At 57.4% G+C, this 22,666-nt stretch overlaps 1 protein-coding gene across 1 annotated transcript in view; it reads right to left on the bottom strand.

Annotated features, from left to right (window-relative positions):
* Positions 1-18,331: 18,331 nt before the first annotated feature.
* NDUFA10 (NADH:ubiquinone oxidoreductase subunit A10) overlaps positions 18,332-22,666 on the bottom strand; it is a 57,320-nt gene continuing 52,985 nt past the window's right edge. Inside the window, exon 10 of the mRNA XM_082395915.1 lies at positions 18,332-18,403. Within this exon, the coding sequence (XP_082252041.1) occupies positions 18,347-18,403 (57 nt within the window). The 3' untranslated portion in view covers positions 18,332-18,346. The remainder of the gene's footprint in view (positions 18,404-22,666) is intronic.

The raw sequence follows: 22,666 nt of genomic DNA, 5'->3' as shown, positions 1-22,666 counted from the left end.
TGTTCGGGGCTGTGGCACAGGCACCGACAGGCATATCTCCCTGGGGGGGCGTCGTCCCCCGCCTCTGGGGGAGGGGTCACTGGGCAGGGCAGTGGGGAGAGAGCCCTGCATCCGGAAGGGGTCAGGCCTGCAGAACCCGGCCCTTACTCTGAGTGGGCGTGCCCTTGCGCCGGGGTGTCCGGTGGGCACTTTGTGGGCTGTAGGAGGAGGCCCTGAACCAGTCGCAGGTGGCAGTTGGTCCCCACCCCGGAGTCAGACCTGGAAGGGCCCTGGGTGGGATTCCTGGGGAAGACGTTGGGCTCCTGGGTTCCCGATGCAGGTCTGACTTGATTTTAACTCAAAGAGACAGCTCGAGCCCATTGGATGTTTGGGTTGTGTTGAGTCATTTCATTCAATCTAATCACAGCCTTTCAGGCCGGCCACGGGCCTGCTTCATAGACAGGGAACGAGGCCCGGAGTTCAGGCGGGCAGTGAGCGGCCGCAGGGGAATTCCAGGATGTTTCCTGGTTTGACCCAGGTCACCCTCAGATCTCATTTAAGCTACGACAAATTCTCTAGAAAACCAGACTTCTCCAGCGTGCTCTGAACTTAAATCGAGTTTTCCAGGAACACGGCCATCATAATTAGGGACGCCGTGCATTTATTCCTCATTGAACACAGAGCCGGGAGGCACTTCATGAACGCTGTCTGGATGTGACCAGGAGGGCGGTGGCCACTCGGCCCAGCGCGCCCTGTGGTGGGACGGGGCAGCTCTAGGTCCCTCAGGATCGAGATCCCCCCCGGTCAAAGGCCTGCTTTTCTATGAGGCACAGATAAGACACCAGCATGTCTGCCCAACAGGGCCAGACACGGCCCTGCTCAAAAGGAAGAGAGTTTATCTGCAAGCACTTCATAGGAAAAGAATATAAATTATACCTATTATATATATGGTCAGAAAATCTTTGCAGTTTGAAAGCCGTGTCCTGGATCTGCCATTTGTTCCCATTTCCTGCAATTTCCGTCCCTATTGTCAAGCTGCTCTGAGAGCCTGTCTCTGCCCTGCTCGCAGATGGCCACACAGGCCCCGCTGAAACAGAATCACCAAGGCAGGAGGAGGTGGGGAGACCAAAGCTCTTCTAGAGTCGGGGGCACTGGGAGGCCTTCTCGGCCTTGACACCCGGGGAAAACCGGGGTCGCCTTGCCGGCCTCAGAGGGGAGGCCTGTGTCACTGGGCTGCAGAGAGCTGGCAACCGGCGGGCAGCACAGGGTGCCCCCGTGACGGGGCGTCTGCTTGTCCCGGGAGAGCAAGGCTGTGCCTTCCACTGGTCACTCCAGGAACGAGACCAAACGCATCCAGCAGGGACCAGGCGTCCAGCCGCCTCGCAGGCGCTCAGACGGCCCACAGCACAGCAAACAGGAAGACGGGCCCACAGGGGGGCAGGGCCTGTTTCCCGGGCGCCCTCACTTTCTGCCCGCTGCCCTCTCCTCAGCACCACTTGGTGACCCGGCACCAGGCCCCCCTCTGCTCTGCAGAGAGTTTTTCTTGCTGGGCCTGCTTCTCTCCATTCTGTCCAGACAGAGGCAGGCCGGGGACTGGGAGGGGGGTGTCCGCATCGCTGGTCCTTCCCAGAAATGCTTCTCCTTCCCAGAAATGCTTCTCCAGATGATGAGTGGCAAGTTGGGTTCAGGGCATGGACCCCATCGCCTGGACGGGGCCTGAGACCCTAAGTGGCCCCTGTCTTGTGAGGGTCACGGGGAGGCCTGGAGGACTCGGGTCCTCTGAGGCAGGCCTGTCCCCCGGGAGGGGCAGTGCGTCCAGCCAGGGTCAGTCCCTCCCTGGAGCAGGGTGAGCGAGCCCCAAGTGTCAGGAAAGCAATTGACCTGCTGCCATCACAGCCCGGGGGGACCGTGTTAGGGGTCGGCAGCTCTTCTCTCTAGAAGCACCTCCCGCCAGGCCAGCGCGTGTTCTGCCTGCCGCCATCCAGGTCTCCAGGGCAACAGAGGAGCAGAGGCCCAGGACCTGGGAGCCTCGCCGTCACCTTCCCAAACTGGAAACACGGCTGGAATCTCCGATCGTCGACATGGAGCTAAATCCCTCCAGCACCCGCGTTCTGCTGCCTTCCCGTTTTCACTCTGCCCCGCCAAGTTTCCGAATTCATACCTTCAGTTTCTGGAAAATGTCATCCCGTTCCTACAGCCGATATCTTCAACCTCCCAGCCTTCAGCTTCCACTGAGGATTCCAGACTTTCATCAGAAACCCTCAGATGATTTCAGGGCCAGAAGCGGAGGGCTGGGGAGGCTGGCTGTCACTTGCTCTCATCGGCCACGCTCCACGGGGGCACAGGCTCTGTCCCCACCGTCCCCACCGAGCACAGGCCCCTCCCGCTGCGCAGGGCTTCCACCCTCACCTCAAGGAGGGCTCATAAACCCCAGGGGATCCTATTACAGTCCTTCAATAGGAAAGGAAAGCGAGGTCTCTCCTCTGGGCCTGGAGGCAGAGGTCAACCTCGAACTGGACGCCTGACACGCATTCGGCACCCACTGGGTGGCGGCACTGGTCCAGACGCGGAGCTCACCACTGGAGGACACTGGACCTCCAGCGAAGACCCCAAAAGGCTGTGCCAGATGCTGACTGGTGTGAGGGATGCAGTCCGGACACTGCCCTGGCCCTTGGAGGGGCTGAGGGCAAAAGTCAGCCAGAGCCAGCAGAGGGCAGAGCAGGCGGGGGCCTTCACTTCAGGGCCCCTGAGGCTGGTCATCCTGTGCAGTGTCCCCAGGGCCACGTGCTGAGACCAGGCCAGACACCGCTGCCTCCCCGGCGCCCTCCCCATCCCTAACCGCCGGGCGGTGGGCCAGTCAGTGCCCCAACGGCAGGCGCCCAGCCCAGAGGCCAAAGCAAGCCGAGTCCTCGAAGCCGTTCTCTCCAGTAAACGCCATCTCCCACTTCCCACTGCGTCGTCCCCTGGGGCAGCAGCAGCCCCGGGATGAAGGCCCCCCGGGACGAAGCCCCCCCGGTCCCAGGAACTGCGCTTTACCGTTTCCAGTCCCTCCCGCACCCCCTGACTCCCAGGCCAGCCTTGGGCAGTGGGTGGAGTGGGGGGTCACGCCCTCATGAACAGAGGCCCAAATTCAGGGTCAGAACCAAGTGCAACTTTGCAGATTGGTTAGCAGGATAACCAAGTCTCACGGGGCCTCTGACACTTGTGCTGTCACTGTCCTCGCCGAGGGCAAGGACCCCGCCAGCAAAGGGAAGTGACTGCCCCAGAGACGGGGTCTCTCTCGGGCCCCGGCCTCCCAGCTCTACTTTCTCCTGCAGATCTGGTCACCTTTGCAGCGGGGCTGTCCCCTTAGCTGCTTAAAGCCCACCCTCCCCCTCATGCCATCCTTCATGGTCCTGTCGATCATTCATCCAGCTCACTTCCATCTCCTTCTAGAAGGGAAGCCCCTCAAGGGCAGGACTATCTTTAGTTTTGATTTTTTCCCACTAAACCTCCAGCACCCAGCACTGTTCCTAACACGTAATAGGCATATGATATCTGTTGAGTGAATAAGTAATGAGTGTAGCCCTAATTGAATATAGTCTTATTAAAGGTTCTACAAACAAAAATTCACCACGTGGTCACAGTGATTCCCTCTGGGTACTGGGGACGTCGGGGTTTGAAGGTTCTTCGTGTAACTCAACCAACCCGTGGATCTGTGAGGTCCCATTTCAAGAGAGAGTCATATTCAAAGACACCTGACAGGGACTTCCCTGGTGGTCCAGTGGTTAAGACTCCGTGCTTCCAATGCAGGGGGCGGGGTTTCGATCCCTGGTCAGGGAATTCAGATCCCACATGTGGCACGGCCAAAAAAAAACAAAACAAACAAACAAACACACAGACACCTGACATACAAACAAACAAGAATAATTCCCAATTTTTACTTGGTTCGCAAAAGGACCTCTCTTACCCTGCAGTCTCCTTCCAAACTTCACTCAGCCCATGATACGTTTATTTGATAGACTCTGCGGATTTTCATGCCATCTGGGAGGAGAATGTCATGGGAGAGCACTCAGGTAGGTGGGGGGCCGTGGACGGGGACTCAACCATGCTGTGGTTCCCAAGGAGACCTGGTTTCCCTCCCATCAGGAGGGTTGTGAGCTAAGGCTTAAAATTAAGGTGCAATTCAGCCATGAGAAAGAATGACATTTTGCCATTTGCAGCAACATGGATGGACTTGGAGGGCATTATGCTAAGTGAAATAAGTCAGGCAGAGAAAGACAAACATTGTATGACATCACTTATATGTGGAATCTAAAAAATACAACAAACTAGTGAATGTAACAAAAAAGAAGCAGATTCACAGATATAAAGAACAAACTGGTGGTTACCACTGGGGAGATGGGGGAGGGAGAGGTATGAACTATTAAGTATAAAATAAGCCACAAGAATATATTGTACAATACAGGGAATATAGCAAATATTTTATAATAACTATAAATGGAGTATAATCTTTAAAACTTGTGAATCACTATATTGTACACCTGTAACTTATATAAATTGTATAGAACTATACTTCAATAAAAAAATAAATAAAAATATTACGTGCAACAAACTACAGAAAAACATTCAGGTGCAACATTAGGTGCCTGACTGTGTGGTGAACCTGGCAGGGCCTCCAGGGGTCTGAGCTCAGGCTCTGTCCCCCACGCTGCTCCAGCGTGCTGCAGACTGACTGTGTGCCCGCCCGCAATTCATATGTTGAAGGCCTAACCCCCATGTGAAGGCATTAGGAGGTGGGGCCTTTGGGAGGTGATGAGGGCTGGACAAGGTCATGAGGGTGGGGCCCCATGGTGGGATTAGTGCCCTTATGAGAAGAGACAGCAGAACCTCACGTGAGGACACAGCGAGAAGGCAGCCGGCCATCTGCAGGCCAGGACGAGAGCTCCCACCAGAACCCGACCTGCTGGCACCTGTTCTCAGTCTATGACATTTTGTTACAGCAGCCGGAGCCGAGCAAGGGCCCAGATAGACAGTCCTCCTCGTTCAGGGACCAGGAGCAGAGGCTGCTCACCCCTGAGTACTGTCTTCAGTTCCCTGCCAGCCTCCAGAATGATGTAAACAAGGTCACCGCGTCCTTTGGAAAGGAGGGAGCCCCACCCGCCTGCTGTGCGGCCCCTCCCTGGGCTGTGAGTGTACGTGACCGATGACGGCTGTCTGTCTGTCTGCCCAGCATCCCGGGCTCAGCCTCCGCATAACCCCACAGAGGGGACCCCTCCTTCACCAACGAGCTGAGTAGAAGGTGATTGAACAGCGGCTGCCTGCCAGACGCTGGGCGAAGCCATCTGTGTCCCACAGAAGGACACTCCCGTCAGAGGACAGGCCTGTGGCCTCTGTGGGACGCGGCAGGAGATGGCTCAGGCCCCCACCTGCTGAGCCTGCAGACAGCCTGGGGCCCGGAAAGGGGCAGCAAAGTGAGAGAGGAGGTTAAGCCTTCTGCAGACCGACACCTCCGGGCTATCCATCGAGAACAGGAGTCTCCAAATAGAAGCCCCATTTCCCGAAAGGAGTCGGGGTCTCTTTAACCTCTCTGGAGTCCTGTAACCCCACTGGGGCTCAGCCGCGGCCCGAGCTACAGAATGTGAGCCCCATGGAAGCAGGAGGCTCTGGGCCCCAAAAGGAGTTGGGGTCAGCGGAGGTGACTGGCTGCAGATCACTTTTAACCCTCAAGCAGCTCCGGGTCAGCGTGGGGGGGCGGTCCTCAGGAGAGTGCAGCAGAGAACCAGCCACGCTGCTATTCGCCAATCAATCAATAACTGTTATTTGCAAATCAGTATGATAGGCTGACCCCACGTAAGCTCCCGCAGGTCCCAGCCCGTGGGCGCTGCTGCAGGAGCCGCATAACAGACCCCTGAAGTGCCATCTGATCAGGTCCCACTCGGGAGTGTGGCCCCCAGACCCCACGGTCTCCCACTCCTGCCTGGGGAGGGGAGACAGCCAGGCGGGCTGCTTAGCTGACCAACGGGAACAAAACGCTTTGGCTGAACTTGTCTCCTTTTGCTGGGCCCCTGAGCTTTGGCACCCCACCCTGCACGCAGCCCCCTGCTTGAGGCCCCCCAGGACGCAGCTGGGGGAAACTCCCTGGATGGAGGGTCGGGTCATGCCTCCCGTGGTCTCACGTCCCCGTTCTTCCGGCCTGTTTGCACCCGCCTCTCTGAAAGGAAACCTCTCCGTGCCTGACTCAGACATGCCAGCAGACTCATGGTCATTGTTGTCCCTGACAGCGGCCCCCGATCCCCACCCTGTACTGTAATAGCCCCCCATGATCCTAAATCCCAGTTTGTTTCTCCTTTGACACCCACCAGCATCCACTGCAGAGAGGCTCACTTTGAGTGTCTGAGGGATGGAATTTCCACCCGGGGACGGGTGACCAGCAGCAGGAGCCGAGGCTGTGGTCCTGCGGCTGGGAGTTCAGGGCCAGGCAGACACGGTCAGACATCCATGGGGCCCATGGACACCAGGGGTTGGGGCTCCCACTCACCCTTACAGGTGGGTCCCTGAAGCCAGCTGGACCTCGGGGCAGGATGGCGGCTCGTGTGCTTCTCATCCTGAGTGTCCTCAGGGTGCACCGTCGGGGGTGGCTGAGGCGGCTGACGAGTAGTTGGACTTGGCAATGGGCAGCCCGTTCGTCTCCATCCTGAGTTCCCGCAGGGCTCACCATCGGGGCGGCTGTAATGTGATGGCTTGATGGCCGCAACAGCCTTTGCTTACTGATGTGGCAGCAACATTTTAGTTCTTACTTCCCTCCTTCCTAACGTCCACCCTCCTCCTCTTCCCCCTCTCTTCCTTCCCTCCTAATCTCCCCTCAATTATAAACAATCGCTCCTGAATGAGTTTGTCCGACATCACCTAGAGGGAAACAAGGATATAATTTACAGCAGATTTCTCATCTGAAAGCAGGGAGGCCAGAAAGAATGGGCATGTTTTCCAAAAAAGAACTGTCAGTTGCAAATTCTACGCCCAGTGAAGCTATCTTGCAGGAATAAAGCAGAAATAAAGGAATTCTGTGAAGAAGGGACATTAAGAGCACCTGGTGCTTGAGCTAGTGGACCTCCATGGACAGAAGAAATGAAAAATAACCAGAGTCTCCCGCCATGTACAAAAATTCACTCAAAAGTGGTCACAGACGCAACGTGGAAAACTATAAAACTTTTGGAAAACAACACAGGAAGGTCTCAGGGATCTAGGCGAGGTGAAGAATTCTTAGACCTGACACAAAACCACAATCCATAAAAGACAAAACGTGATAAAACCGGGACTCATGAAAATTAAAAACCTTTGCTCTGTGAAGCCCCTGAGAGAATGAAAAGACACACTACGGTCTGGTAGACCGTCTGACAACGGACTCAGATCTGAGATAAATAAAGGAGCCTCAGATCTCAATAGTTAAAAATGTGCAAAACATGCAAACAGATATTTCACCAAAAAGATACACCGATGAGCTCACGAAGAACATCTGACGCTGTTAGTCACTAAGGGAATGAAAACTACGACCACAGTGAAATATCACCTCACACCTTCTAGCACAACTGAAACAAAAAGTGGGGGCAGCACCAAGGGGGGATGAATTGGGAGACTGGGGTTGACATATACACACTACTATATATAAAACAGATAACTAATAAGGACCTGCTGTAGAGCACAGGGAACTCTACCCAATACTCCGTAATAACCTATATGGGGAAAGAATCTGAAAAAGAGTGGATACATGTATATGTATAACTGATTCACTCTGCTGTACCCCTGAAACTAACACAACATTGTAAATCAACTATACTTCCATATAAAATGAAAATTAAATTTTAAGAAGTGGGGACAGTGCCAAAGGCTGTCAGGAGCCGCACTGCCTTCCCGAGTTCATGCTCGTGTCTGTCTTTCTCTACGGCCGCCCAGCTGAGCTTTGAAGACAAAAATCAAAGTGCGTGGCCACTCGGTTGAAGTCCCTCCAGTGTCCTCCCGTTGCTCTGAGTCGATGAGGAGAGAATGTCGTGTCGGACTGATGAAGCAGATGTCTGGCATCTCTGGGCCGCGGGTGGCAGGTAGACAGACGGCGGTGGTGACAGCGCCCGGGGCATGAGCCTTGGGGACACGGGTGAGGCTGGGAAAAGGCTGCAACGTCTGAGCCAAGAGGTGACTCAGGACAGTGGGGCTGGGACGTGAAGAGGGAGGCGAGGCCGGGGAGGCTGACTCGCTCGTCCCACACGGGTTCAGTCCGTGCATCACTCCTGTGCTCACATAAGGGGAAGATGAGAGTGCAGGCGGCTCTTTCAGGGGCACAGAGTAAATGATGACACAATATTTTCCTGTCTCTCAAAATTGTTTAATTGGCAATGACTTCCGTCTTGGAGAACCAGCGCCTCCTGCCGGGGCTTGGGGGAGGCGATGAGACACAGGGGTGCACGGCCTTCCTGGCCTCCGCGTGGGCCCCATGCCTCCACCTCCTCCCGTGGTCCCTCAAAACCAGCCGCTGGGGGCTCCCGGGAGCGTCCACTACCCAGCTGTCCTTGGGGCAACTCTCGCCCCTCCGCTCCCTCGCTGCTCCGCAGGGCCACAGGGACCCCGGCCGCCGTCCCCTCACAGTCTTCTCCCTGCCCACTGGCCCCCGCCCCTCCAGGGACGGACGGTGCAGAGGACCACCTCTCTCCAGGTCGCCGCCTCCATGGAGGCCTCCTGGACACGGGGACATTTCTCCGCCTGCCTTCCAAGTCTCTCCTGGGCCCTGTTCCCAACACAGAGATGGGTGTTCTCCCCAAATTCCATCCTCACCCCCACCCCGGCTCAGAAGCCGCCCTCGCAAGGTCAGACACACCCACGGGGGAGACCCCCAGCCCCTCCGCACTCCCGGGGCGCCCGGGGCCCTCAGACTCAGCGTGTACACGCGCCCACACGTCCTCTGACCGCCTGCGCTGTCCATTCCCTCGCCCTCCTGCCCCGTTCCTCGCTGGGGCCGCCATCCTCTCTCACCGGCCATCTGTCATGGCTGAGAACTGGTCCTTTGTGTCCCCCGGGTGCTGGAGGGAAGAACGCCCAGAGACGCGCGTCTGTCTCCGCGTGGCGCTGCCCGCTTCTCCCTGCTGGAGGAGTGGAGTCCTGAGCGCCCCTGCCCCTCGCGCGCCCCTCACCATCCCTGCCCGCTGTCTCGTCCGCAGCTCCCTCCTCCCTCAGCCAGGGGAGGGGTCTGGGGTGGGGAGGGGCAGGAGGCAGGAGGCAGCTCCTCACTGGAGCCTCGGCTGCCCTGCTCTCTCCTGCAGGAAGTTTCCTTGCTTCCCACTCACGACGGGCCGTGAGGCCCAACTCCGGTGCCACGGGGCTTGTACCTCACCCCCGGGACGCTCAGCTCCAGGGCCATCTCGTCAGGCTGCTGTCCCCACGGTTCAAACACTGATCCACGTGCTGCTGTGAAGGTACCTGGCAGGTTGGTTAGCACCAGCCATCAGCATCTTTGAGTAATGGTCACCCTCAACAAAGCAGGTGGGCCTCGCCCAATCAGTTGAAGGCTTTAAGGAAAAACCCGGAGGTTTCCTGGAGAAACAGGGAATTCTGCCTCAAGGCTGCGGCACCAAGTCCCGCCCGAATTTCCAGACTGCTGCCTGCTCCATGGACTTCAGCCCTGCCAGCCGCCAATCCTTAAAGCTTAAAACATATTCTCTCTTCTATTGGTTGGGTCTCTCTGGGAACTCACGGTTGATTCATTCCACAGGTAGAACCTGGGCTACTGCTCAGAGTCAGGTGTGGGGACGCAGCAGAAAACAGTGTAAACCCCCTGCCCCAGAGGAAACAGGAGTAAAGGGTAAACAGAGCCCGTGGGGTAGAAGGTGATTGGCCGGGAGAAAGACAGGAGAGAGGGCAGTGGGGTAGGGGGCACAGCTGAGGGGGGGACAGCTGCCCTGTAACTGCAGCCCCCCTGCAGGGTGCCTGTACACAGGGAGGTGACAGGTGTACAAGGACAGGAGCCAGGGAAGTAGTGGGCCCAACGGCAGGATGCATTCCCCCAACCAGACTCGGCAGCGGGAAACCGGGGGGATCCTCTGTCCCCTCTATTCCTGGGCCTCACCCATTAGGGCAACTCTGCAGCATAGTAACTCAAAAGGACCCCCGGAGACTGTTAAGTCCAGCCTGGTTACAATCTAGGCGCAGGGGGTGATTGTCTCCGCAGAGCCCAGGGGTCCCAGTGTGGGCAGACACAGCTGGAGGCGCCCCCGCGCTCTCTGCTGCCTGAGCCACGCGTGGCTGCAGCACAGGTGGGACGGAGGCGGGTGCGTGGCAGGGACGTGAGCCCTCCTGCAGTGGCAGCAGGCGGGGGGCAGGTGTGTGCACCAGGGAACCACACCTGGGGTCCCGGGGTTGAGGACACGCTTCATCTCACGGGCTCCCGCCACGCGGGACTCTGCCAGCTGGGCCTGGTGATAACTCATGCTTTTCCTAATAACCGCCGGTTTAATACGCGTTCCCTGCGTGTCACACCACCCACCAGCCGCGGGACAGCCCCTCTGAGAGCAGGGTTGGGGGAGAGCATACACCCACGGGGGCGGCTGAGTGCCCACGAGGAGGACGCCACGTTTGCAGCGAACACAGAGATTACCTGCCCAAGACAGGCCATCAAGCCTTCCGTTTTCAAAGGGATTTGTCAGTCCGGGTGGGTCGCCACGAGCGGGTTTAAATAAGTGCCCACTTGTGGGAGCCCTTCCATGAACCTGGCTATTCGCTACTCCCTCAAACACAATAATTCCGTGTTCCCGATGGCTGGCTAAATATACATCCTTCGCTCTTTGAGGAAGTACCAGATAGCTGACTCATAGGTCCTGATACCGTGCTCCAGAAAGCACTTGTTACGAGATTTTCACAGCTTCCCGGCTGTGCGCCGGACCATTCTGGCTCCTTGCTGAGTGAGGAGTGAGTTTAGAGCATCGCCTCCAAACCGCAGCGCTGGGGCCCGAGGTGAGTCCTGCTCGGGCCGCCTCCCAGACCCGCCTGGGCCCTGTGCTCCCGTCCGCGGGCCGGACTCAGAGGGGCTGGCTGCTGGGGTTCGGCTCCTCCCCACACGTTGGAGGAAGCCACCCTCTGCCGTCTCCAAGGGATGGTCATGCGGCCGGGTTCCTGGTGACCCCTGTGCCCCACACCCCAGCTGGGCACACCCCCTCCTCCCCTCCAGGAGTTGATGTGTGACCGCACTTCACAGCCACGTGACCTCGACCAAGGCTCTCTCTCTGAACCCCTCCTTTCTCATCTACAATAAGGTGGTCCTGCCTAACAGGGCAGTCGGAGGGTCCAAAGACGCAGAATTTGGGAGTAGATGTGGCTTGGAGACCTTCAGGAGGCCGTCCAAGAACAGAACTTCTGAGCAGGTGTGCACACGCTGAGGTCTTGAGACCACGCTGTGCCCACACACCCAAGTTGGGGGCCGGGAGACCCGGGACCCCGCTCTCCGCGAGGGACAGCCTGCCTGCCGCGGGATCCCCTCTGGGCTGCGGGCTCCCGCCCTGCACAGGTGTGCTCTGGCCCCTCTGTTACCACGTGCCCTCCCCCTGGACGCAGGCTCGTGCCCTGAGTGCGTGGACGGCATCTGGCCCCCTCCTCCCTCCCCTCCCCTCCCCTCCGGGGTGGGCCCTGCGGCCCCTCTTGCCTCCACGGGGCCCTGCTGGCTCCAGTCCTGTCTGCTCCACCCTGCAGTGGATTGTAAGTGCTCCTTGGTGTTTCCGAGGATTTTCCTAGACTATTCTAGAATACCGCTCCCAGAAAATGACCCCAAAGATGAGCAAAGTATTGGGCTTCCTTTCTGTGTTGCTCTGACCTCTGTGCTGATCCACGGTGTAGACACGCAGACACACCCGCGGGTCCCCACGAGAGTCCACACCCGCCAAGGTCCGCGGCCCGTCCCGAGGGACAGGGGGTGGGCGGGGCAGGAGTGGGGCAGGGGTCCCAGCAGGCGCACTGCCCGAGACACCCACAGCTGCCCCATGGCCCCCCCTTGTCCCCCGACAGTGACAGCCGGAGCGCGACACGCGTGTCCACCCCCAGGGCCTCCGCCCCTGCCGCTCACCTGGAATGTCCTCCTCTCAGGGCTCAGGGTCTCTGCTCCGGAGATGTCCCAGCCCCCGCTCTGTCCTGCAGCCCCGCGGGCACGGCCACACCGGCCATCCAGCTCGTCTCCGGTTTGAGTGTCCTGGGGCGGCGGCGATGAAGCACCAGGCTGGCTTCAAGCCATAGCGTGGAGGACAGAGTTCTGTTCACGGCGCTGGCAGGGCTGGTCCCTCCCGAGGCTGCGGAGGGGAATGTCCTGCTCCTCGCCCAGCCCCTGGGGGCTCTGCCACCCTGGCACCAGCCCACCTCTGCTGCGCCATCACTTGGCTTCTCCCTGTCTCTCTGTGCCCTCTCCATCCCCTTACATGACACCAGTCCTTGGACTCAGGGCCCGCCCTAAATGCAGAAGGCTCTTGTCAATCTCCTTAAATAATCGCATCTGCAAAGGCCCTTTTTCCAAATAAGGCCACACTCACAAGCCCCAGGTGGACACATCTTTTGGGGGCCACCCCACACCCACTACAACCATTTTCCAGCAGGCGGGGTCTCGGCACAGACCAATCCCTCCCGGATCTCCAAGCGCCCAAACCAGCGTCTGGAACACAGCAGGCACCCAGTAAGCGTGTGTTCACTCACTGAATGTAAAGTAAGTAAAATGAGAAGGGTGGCCCGAGGATTGCACGCAGCATCTCAAGCCCTCCGTCCTGGGGGAGCACAGCCACCCTGGCCGGGCCTCCCGGCGACAGTCGGGGCCGGCAGCTCCTGAACAGGGTTTCGGCCAAATCATAGGCGTGGTGCTCAGCTCGGAAGTTTTATTTTTATTAAATACCTATCTTTATATTTGGAAAGCACAGTAAACAAAACCTCAGGTACCCTTTTACCATTAAACGCCAAGGATTCGATTCATATGCTTGCTTCCAGTCCCTAGTTTTGTACATTTTTATGTGGTTGAAATAAGTGTATATGCGTTCTTTCACGTTCTGTTTTTCTTTTAACAGTTTAAAAACTGTTTTCCAAGAACCGCGAATGTCCACGCAGTCACCACTTTGACGGAAGCGAGATATTTCTTGCTTTGCCATCGGCACGGTTTCCAGGGCGCTGGTCAGAGGAAGGTGGGTGGGTTTCTTTGTGCATTTGGCTGTTTTAGACAACGAAGCTGTGAATCCTTTTGTAAAGCAGGTCTTTCTTGGGGACGTGTTTCCAAAAGTGAGACTCTCTGGTCAGAGTATGTCATAGATTGCGTAATCCATTTATCCAACAGTCATTTTTCAGGCTCACACCATGAATGTCAGCACCCTCCACTCTAGAAGCTTCCCGAGGTGGGGCAGACAAGCCTGTGGACAAAGGGCTGCGGCCCCGAGTGACCTGAGGTTCCGACAAGGGCCCGTCCGGGTGGAGGCAGCACCACGGCCCCTGCCGAGGTGGAGCCGGGCAGGACCAGGAGCCCGGGGTGGGGTGGGGACGGGGGGCCGCAGAGCTGGGGGTCCATCTCGTCCTCACTCCTTCGAGGCTGACAGCAAATCTGGGAGCCACGCTCCCCCCCCCCCAGTCAGGCCCCGTCTTCCCCATCTGGATTGGGCGCTTCTGACACTGGCCAGAGAGCCTCCAAGCTCTTCCACGTCTACCCGGGATTCCCGCTTCTTATGGTTTCCTGAGGGAGCCCAGGGCCCTGCGGAGACGTCGTCAGGGGGAAAGAGGCCTCAGCCAGGCCTGGGGGAGCACAGGCAGGGCGGCTGGTCCTCGGGGGGCCGTGGGGCCTGGGGCGGCCGCCTCGGTGCTGAGCCTTCATCTCTGATGTGCAGCCAAAGGGCCCCTCCCTGGCCCGCGCCGGTCCTCACAGCGCTGGTGCGCGGGGGGTCCTGCAAACTCCTGCGTGAAAATGTCTCGGGTCTGCGGATGCTATGTCGGGGGAACATCCCGAACGTCAGCAAAATAGGGACATTCGTTCCCCAAAACCGCAGGCAAGAGAGAGGCATCGGGAGGACACCTTCCCTGGGACAAGCGGCTATCACACTAAGATGGTCTCATGTTCATTTTTTAAGTGAATTAACAGTCCAGAAGGCTGGGAGTCCCCCTTGGCACTACTCCTCTCCTGCCGGGGCCGGGAGGGTGGGCACAGGGGTTCCCACCTCTGAACCCCTGGGCCTGAGCATCCTCGTGTGGATGTCACACGCCTCCTTCCCTGGAGACTCCTTCCCCACTAAGCCTCCCTGGGTGCGCACTCAGGGGGCCTGCCTGCCCTTCCAGCAGCGCCGCAGGCGTGAATCAGAGTGAACCAAAGCCACCCAAATACATTTAGTGAAAGGACTGGAAGTAACCCAAGGGAAGAGTCCTTCCTAATGTGCACACTGCCCTGTGTCATTGGGTAGGAACATTGATACAGGCGGTCCCCAACTTAGGATGGTTCAACTTCTGAGTTTTTGACTTTACGATGGTGTGAAAGTGATTCGGGTTCAGTAGAAACCGTACTTTGAATTTGGGGTTTTGCATTTCTTTTGGGCAGTGGTATGTGGTCCGATCTCCTCTCGTGATGCCAGGGCAGTGCATCTCCCTGTCGGCCCCGTGATCACCAGGTGAACAACCGATACACTGACAGCTGTTCTGTTTTTCACTCTCAGGACGGTGTTCAGTAAATCACATGAGACAGTCAGCACTTTACTGTGAAATAGGCTTGGTGTTCAATGGTTTTGCCCGATTGTAGGCTGACGTAGGTGTTCTGAGCACCTTTAAGGTAGGAGGCTAAGCTGGGATGGTCAGTAGGTCAGGGGTATTAAGTGCATTTTCAACTGACGATATCTTCAACGTAGGATGGGCTTATCAGGACATAACCTCGTTGAAAGTTGAGCAAGATCTGTGATTCGCAGCAGAATAAGAGAAAGGAACTGCTCGCAGCTCTATCCCAAGACCCCCCCGTCCCGCTGGCCAACAGGACCCCAGGGGCTGGTTCGGGGCAGGTTAACTGCTCAGCTCTTTGTTGCATACTTGCTGACAAACGCTTTTGTCTCCACCACTGAGCTCACAGGCCTTCAACATCTTCCCACAAAGTCAGGGGTGACATCAGCAGGCACGTCCTGACCCGGAGGAGACCCCTGCCACCTTCAGAAACGTCCTGGAAACCGCCCGTGATTAAGGAAGCTGTCAATACCTGCTCACCCGGGGCCCAGCAGAGCTGACCAGGCAGCGGGCTGTGTGGTTATCAAAATGCTGACTGTGGATCCAGCCATTATTCTTCTGTTCAAGAGCGCTTGTGAGGATGTGGGAGGGTGATGGAGAGGGGGAAAGAAGGGGGGGAAGGAAGAACAGAGACAGTCAGTTAGGACGATTTTGCTGACAGTAAGCACAATCCCCTACACACACCGACTTAAACAGGAAAGCTCCAGAACCCAGGATCTCCCACGTCCCTACTGGTTTCCTCAAGGCTACAAGACATGGAGACGTGGAGAAGTCCAGGGGCAGGGGATGGGCATCTCGTCTGGTGCCTCTTTCTTAAAAGTGATGAACTCTTTTCTAGAAGCCTCAGCAGCCCTCCCCTCCTGCCTCATGGGCCAGAGCCGGGTCACGCGCCCCCTCTCGGTGAATCAGGAGTGGAGGGAACCGCGTGCCTCATTCCTGGCTCAAACTCCAGGGTGAAGGCGTGGACACGGGAAGGACACGGAGGCTCAGCCAGCAGGGTCTACCTCGAGACGATCTCCGCTCAGCTGAGATTTACAAAAGTGTCAGTAATATGCAAACTCGAACCCATTAACTTTATTTTTTTGCCACTGAGTTTTTTAACAACTTTACAGAGGCATAACTTACATACCATAAAATTCACCCATTTTAAGTGCACAACTTAACACTTTTTCATCAATTGACAGAGTTGTGCAACAGTCACTGCAATCCAACGTTAGAACATTCCCACGACCCCAAGGGACCCCTCCGGCTCACTGGCCATCATTCCTCACCCCCATCCGCCCAACCCCTGGCAACCAGTAATCTACTTTCTGCTTCTCTGGCTTTGAAATCCTGAACATTTCAAAAAAGGGAATCATGAAATACATGATCATTTTCTGAGTGGCTTTATCCACTCAGTATCATGGTGTCAAGGTTCATCCACATTGTAGCATGTTATCAGGGCTTCATTCCTTTTTATGGCCAAATAGTATTCCATTGTGTGCATAGACCACGTTCTGATGGACATTAGGCTTGTCTCCATGTTTTGGCTATTGTGAATAGAGCTGCTGTGAACATCCCTATACAAGGGTTTGTGTGGACGTGTGTTTTCATTTCTCTCGAGTATAAACCTAGGAGTGGAACCGCCAGGTCACGGGTGACTCTGTGTTTACAAAACAGCTGCCTGTTTACACTCCCAGCAGCTGTGCACGAGGGCTCCAGCTTCTCCACGTCCTTGCCAACGCTTGTTATTGTCTGATTTTTTTCTACAGCCACTGACTTTCATTGTAGCAAACTGTTTGTGACACACCTCGCAGCTGCTCATGGCTCCCTGATTCAGCAGGCTGTCCCCGTGGGACCCACTAGGTCATGGTTAAGTCCCTGGAGAGCAGCCTCTACTTCACCTCGTTTTCACACCAGATCCCCAGTACCTGTTTGAGTTGTTGGGATGGAGCTGCTGCAAGCACGACCGGCCAGGCTGGCCGCCCAAGATCTTCAGCCGTCAACCGTGAGGGCAGATAAATCAGACCCAGTGCTGGCCTGTCACCGCTAAAGAGTTTATGGGGTCACAAGCGGTCGTGCATGTCCCATGGCTCATCTAACGGGTCGACTGCCCCCCATTTGGCCAGAGGCTGTATAAATAATGCAGGAAGGGACCCTGCGTTTGTGTGTGGAGGATGTGTCCCCTCCCCGTGCCCTCCGCTCCGAGCAGGTGCTGAGTTGGGTCCCGCCGAGCTGCAGGGACGAGCTGCCAGGAGAGGACAAGGGGGCGTTGGCCAGGCCGGGTTCCAGCTTGGCAGGCCTGCGAGGTCGAACCACTAAACCGGAGTGGCTGGGGGGAGACTGGGCTGCCCCGGGCCTGCGGGCAGGGATGCAGGAGTGTTGACTGGCAAGTGCTCCCAGTAAACACACACGGAGTAACGAGGGCAGTGGGGTCTCTCGCCCACCATCTGGTTCCTGTTCAACCATAAAGTTGGGAGAAACATTGCTTGGTGGAGGGACATCACACAGGTGACGCCATGTGCCCAGACGGGGAGGATTTGGGTGCCCTGTACCCAGTTAGGGTCCCGGCAGACAGCACCCATCCTCCCTGGGGGCGCTGAGTGGGAAGAGAGGCAGCTGTCTTAGGCTCCACGGGGTCTCAGCTGGGTGGGCCATACCCACCCCGGCGTCTCCCCGCAACTTTCCAAGGAGGTGACTTATTCAGCCCACCCCCCAGGACGGCTGCTGAAACAGCTGTGGGTTTCGGGGGGAGCAGGCAGCAGGGCTCTGTGGAGGGAAAGGAGCACGAATACCCACCAGCAAAGCTCACGCGACCAGGAAGTGATGGTGCCATGCTCAGCGCAGCTCCCCGGGGTTCGCTTATCCCAAGGTTTCCACCGTTGCTTAAAGCATTTCTGCTCTTGCCACACTTTTGTGTGTGTATTTTTAAGAAAAATCTCATTTTTTTGGTAAAAATTATGCAAGTTCATTATAAAGGATTCTAGCCGTGCAGAAACACTCAAGAAATGGTAGGAGATGTTTGTAATGTGCACAGTTTCTACAATAGAAAAGGATTTTCTCCATGTCAGCAAGAAAGGGACAGCTCTCCCAGCCAGAAAGGGGCCAAGAATGCAGCAGGCGACTTGGGAGAAATCCGAGCTCGGGCCGAAGCAAGACCCCAACGGATGAGCCCATGGGAAATCGTGCATCGAAACCGGGCTCTTCAGGGAGAAAGAGTCAGGGAGGGGGGCAAGCCCGACGTGTGAGGGGTGTGGGCAGGGGCTGGGGAGCAGCCTGCATTGCAACGTGCAGACAGAGCCGCTGGGAGCCTGAGAACAGATCTGAGCGGCCCGCCCGGCAGAGGGCTGGCTCCTGGACGTGCTGGAAGTGGGTTCTGCTTCACGTGATGGAGGCTCTACCACCCAGAACAAGGTCAGCAGGCCTTTCTTGTGTTGTAAAGATTCATCTCTGCCCGACAGAAGAGCCAGTGAATGAGAGGCAGCTGTGTTCCAATAAAGCTTTATTTACAAAAACAGACGGTGAGTCGGCCCACGGGCCACAGTTAGCTGAGCCCTGATCTAGAACATCGCCCATCCCCAGGGCCAGGGAAGAGAGTATGGAGCACACAGTTCTCACAGGGGGTCTCCTCTGCTTTGGAGATGTCGTGTCACCTCTACTCCCGGCCCAGAGACCTGAAGGAGTCATCCGCTGCCACCTGGCTGTCAGGCACCTGGAGGGAGGAGAGAACAGACACTGGCGAGGACCAGCAATACCCGCCCATCAGTGAGCTCCTCCTTTGACCACCATTAACATAAGTGAACGTGATACTTTCAAGTGCGTACAAATAGAAGGATAGCTACACTTTTATAAAATGGAATCTTGCTATAGGTGCTACCTCAAAGTATATTTAATTTCATTTAATGTTAGGTTTAACATAATAGAAGTAAAACTAGTGCATTTTCTAAACTTGAAATATTTCTGCACCACAACAGTCTGTACCTTTGATTTTAAAAATCCCTTGAAATGAAAAAAAAAAAACCACGAAAACTGGTTTTGCATTTTGAAAGATCACATCATGTACACACACATGTACACATGTGTGCACACACACCCACATGTGTACACCCCATATGTGTACATATACCCCACTACACATGTGTACACAGGCATACACACACATAACACATATGTGCACTCCACACATACACACACACATACTCCCCATAGGCACACCTTTTCAGTTCCTTTTGCTGGAAGCTCCACTTCAAGAGCACCAATTGTCCTCATGTTGGATTGTCTTGTCTACTCTTAATGTGAATTAGGTTTACACAGTTCTTAATAAAAACCTATTTAACTTACTTCATTTACTGGGTCATCTAAACCAGGCTGGGTGACCCCCCTGCACCTGGAGCTTCTGAGTCAATATGGTCTGCCTGAGAATCTGCATTTATAACAGAGTTGCTGGCACCGTTGGTCCAGGGACCACACTCCGAGAACACTGCTTTTCGTCCACCGCTTGATTTCAGCCTTGTCTGTTTTGCTCCTTGCTCTCTGTAATTCATTTATGGGTTCTTTATTGATACTGTTTGGTTTTCAAGTTGTTTTCTGAGGTCTGGAACCTTATTTTCGTTTCTTAGCCTTTTGTATATTTTTGATGCTTATCTTATGAGTCCGTGTTCTTATCTAACTATTCTCTCAGCCAGAGCATGGAAGGAGGCTTCGTTCTGTTCCCTAGCTATGTGTTTCCTAAGTTGGGTGTGTAGTCATCTTTGCAGGCTATGACCCTGTCCTGTGCACTGAGTCACTTATTTTCCTGTGGTTGTCTGCACACAGCCTGGTCACCCCACCCCTTTCCATCTTGATCAAGCCTGAGCGACTGTGTCCAAGTGTCCCACTGCATCTTTAACCCTTGTCCCTCCAAGCCTGGCAATGATTTGTTTTCCCATCGGAGGCACAGATGTTTGTGTTCTGGACGGCTTGGGACGCTTGAGGGGCTGGTGGCGGAAGGAAGGTCTCCACGACCTGGGAGGGGTGTTGTTAGAAGCCCAGCCTTGCTTCCTCCTGAAATCCCGTGAAATGTCCTGGACTCACAGTGGGAGGGCGGCGTGTCCAGTCCCAGGTCCCAGGCCACTCCCACGGCCGGTGTGCCTGGAGCCTCCCCTTCCCCCAGGGAGGGTCAGCCCACAGCCTCCCCCATTTCTGCTATGCCACAACCTCCCAGGGTCCGTATGCACAGACGATCCAGGGTCCCCAGCCCCCGGTCACCAGCCGGCGTGGCTCCCAGGCAGGACGGCGGGCCCGGGCGCCAACTGGTCTGCGCCTCGGCTCTGCTGTGAACCACCCCCCTCTTTCCTCAGCGCCCTGTGTCTGAAGTTTACGGCCTTGCTTGTTTTTTGCTGGGATTCTTTTTCTAATTTGTCGTAATTGTTTCCTTTCTATTCGTTCAGGGCCTGGGGGCAGGAGCCTCTGCCTCATCTGCTATCTTTGACCTTTTTTTTGAACGTTCACAAGCAGGGACAAGTCTTAGCCCCATAAGAGCATATCTGACTTGGGGATGCTGGGAACGTCCCCGAGAAGGGAAAACTTAGTGCTTTAGGGCCACGACTGGAGCGCAATCCAGGTCAAAAGAGCAAAAAGTAATATCAAGACCGAGAAGGGAGACGTCCCCCAGGCAGGTTCCGCATCTGACGATGTCCTCCCAGGCGGGACTCGGGCTCCTTAGAAAGCGAGGCGCTTCCCAGATGCCCCGCGGCTGTCGAAGCCCGAGGCGGGCGGGCTGTGCGACCAGGGTGCCGCGCCGGGCCTCAGACACCGCGGGTGCCCGCCGCCCCTGCACGGCCGCCCCGCTCCCACCCCGCCCTCCTCTTGCGCTCCTGCCCCCTCGGGACCTCACCACCCACCCCTGCAGCCGCGCTGACTTTCCAGACGCAGGACCGGCCGCTCCCCGCTCCTGGGTACTGGCTCCAGAGCTCCCCTGCTCGCCCGCCCTCCCCACCTCGGCCCACTTCCGGGACCCTGGCCCATCTGTACACGGCCCCCCACCCCTCGCTGCTCCGGCCTCTCAAGAGTGATTGTCAGGGCTCTGTGTGCGACCTTCCACTCGGGCCCCTTCCCCCCCTGCCCTGTCACATCCTCATCCCCCGCAGGCGGCCAGGGGGCCTTCCCACCTCCCTCAGTGCTGACCCCTGCTGCAGAGCGCCTGGCACCCACTGGAGCTTTATAAAGGTGGGTGAGCGAGTGGGGGCAGGTGAGCGTGGGCGCCTGGAGCTCCCGCCTCCTCACGTCAGGGCCGGACCTCAGCACGCAAGTGCTCGGGGCAAAGCGCTGAGGTCAGCCCGAGCCGGCCACCACCGCCGGGGGACCTCAGACGCCAGGTGCCCTGCTCCTGCGTCCCTGCGCATTGCGGGTCCTCCCCCGGCATCCTGAGGGTCTGCGGCCACCCAGGCTGGTCCTCCCGAGGACACAGAGCACAGATCCAGACCCAGGCTGCTGATACAGGCTGGACAACCCCTGCCTGGCACTGCGGTCCTCCTACTAGGAGCCCCAGGCCAGACCTGAAAGGACCCATGGACGCTGAGGCCTTTCCCATCACTCGACGTAGCGGGAGAGCATCCCACGGGGTGGCGGGGTGGGCCTCTGACCCCCACTGGGGACCCCTGAGTGCAGTCCCAGAGGGTGGAGACTCCGAAGCCCCAGGCTGTCAGACTTGCTGTCGGCGAGCCCACGGGGATGGGTTTTCTCTCCTGTGTTAATTCAGCCCTGGCCTAGACAAGCCAGGGAGGTGGGGCTCCCGCCACGCTGGTTTGGGAGGTTTGGGAGTGTTTTTCTTCGCGGGAAGTGGCAGCCTGGATCAAAAAAATGATTTGCAATTCAATAGAAGCTGGGGTCTTCCTGGGAAACAAGATCAAACTCCGGGAGCGTGGCTCCAAGGCCCCCTGGCAGCGCTCGCGATGGTGTCCCTGGTCTGGGGCTGAGCCCCATCCCGGCCTCCCACCCACCAGCCTGCTCCCCAGGCCCGCGGGCCGCACTGAGCTTGGAGGGAAATGGTCTGCCGGCTGCTACTGACTCCAGGAGCCGACAGTAAAACGAGGCCGGGGTCTCTGGCGCACCCACCCCCAGCCCTCCACCCACCCAGAGCCTTGTCAGAGCACAGGCGTGGCCGTGAGACCCCGGGAACCCGCCGACAGCTGAAGCCCGCGGAGCCCTCGAGGCGCCTTCCCCTTGGAGATCAGGAGGGTGGCCAGGCCCTGCCCTGCCCTCGAAGACGCTGACTCGGGAATCTGACTTGTGTAGGAATCAGAAGCCCAGACCCCCTCTCCCACGCCCATCCGAAGCTGCAGACACTGGGCTTGGGCCTGCACGGAACCAGAGACACCCCAAAGCGGGCCCATGGCCCTCACCGGGGTCAGGGGTAGCACCCATGACACCCCGCTTCTTCATCCTGGTGTCCGGGGGCCCCTCGCGCTCTGCCGTGTCCTTAGAACAGGCAGACATTTGAAGGCTACTGTCCCATATTTCACAGGGAACCCGTTCTCACGACTCCCGCACCTGCTTCAGGAAGGTGTGCTGTCAGCGTCCAGCTGGCCACATGCCGGCCGAGGCTTCTGTACCTCTCCACTCCAGCCCGGCTCCCTCGGCACGTAGTTGATCTTGGGAGCCCGGCTCGCCGACAGCAAGTCTGACAGCCTGGGGCTTCGGAGTCTCCACCTTCTGGGACTGCACTCAGGGGTCCCCAGCGGGGAAACTCGGGATTTAACAGGACCCTGGCCTCTGCTCCCAGCTGTCCCCGCCTGGTCCCCACCCACCAGGCTCTCCGTCCACCTCCGGACGCAGCTCTTGCCGGGGGTCACAGCCCCGGCCGTCTTCCCGGCCCAGATCCTCCCAGGACCTCGGCCCAGCCACCTCCCAAGGCCACACTGTCCCCCGTCCTCAGCTCCCGAGTGTGCGCTGGGGTGCCCCGGGGGCCGGCCTGGACCTCCTCGGCCGACACGCT

This window comes from Balaenoptera borealis (assembly GCF_965194805.1).
Source record: "Balaenoptera borealis genome assembly, chromosome: 6".
NCBI classification, from domain to species: domain Eukaryota; kingdom Metazoa; phylum Chordata; class Mammalia; order Artiodactyla; family Balaenopteridae; genus Balaenoptera; species Balaenoptera borealis.
The sequence above is the reverse complement of the archived record's forward strand: the minus strand, read 5'-3'. Positions and strand labels throughout refer to the sequence as shown.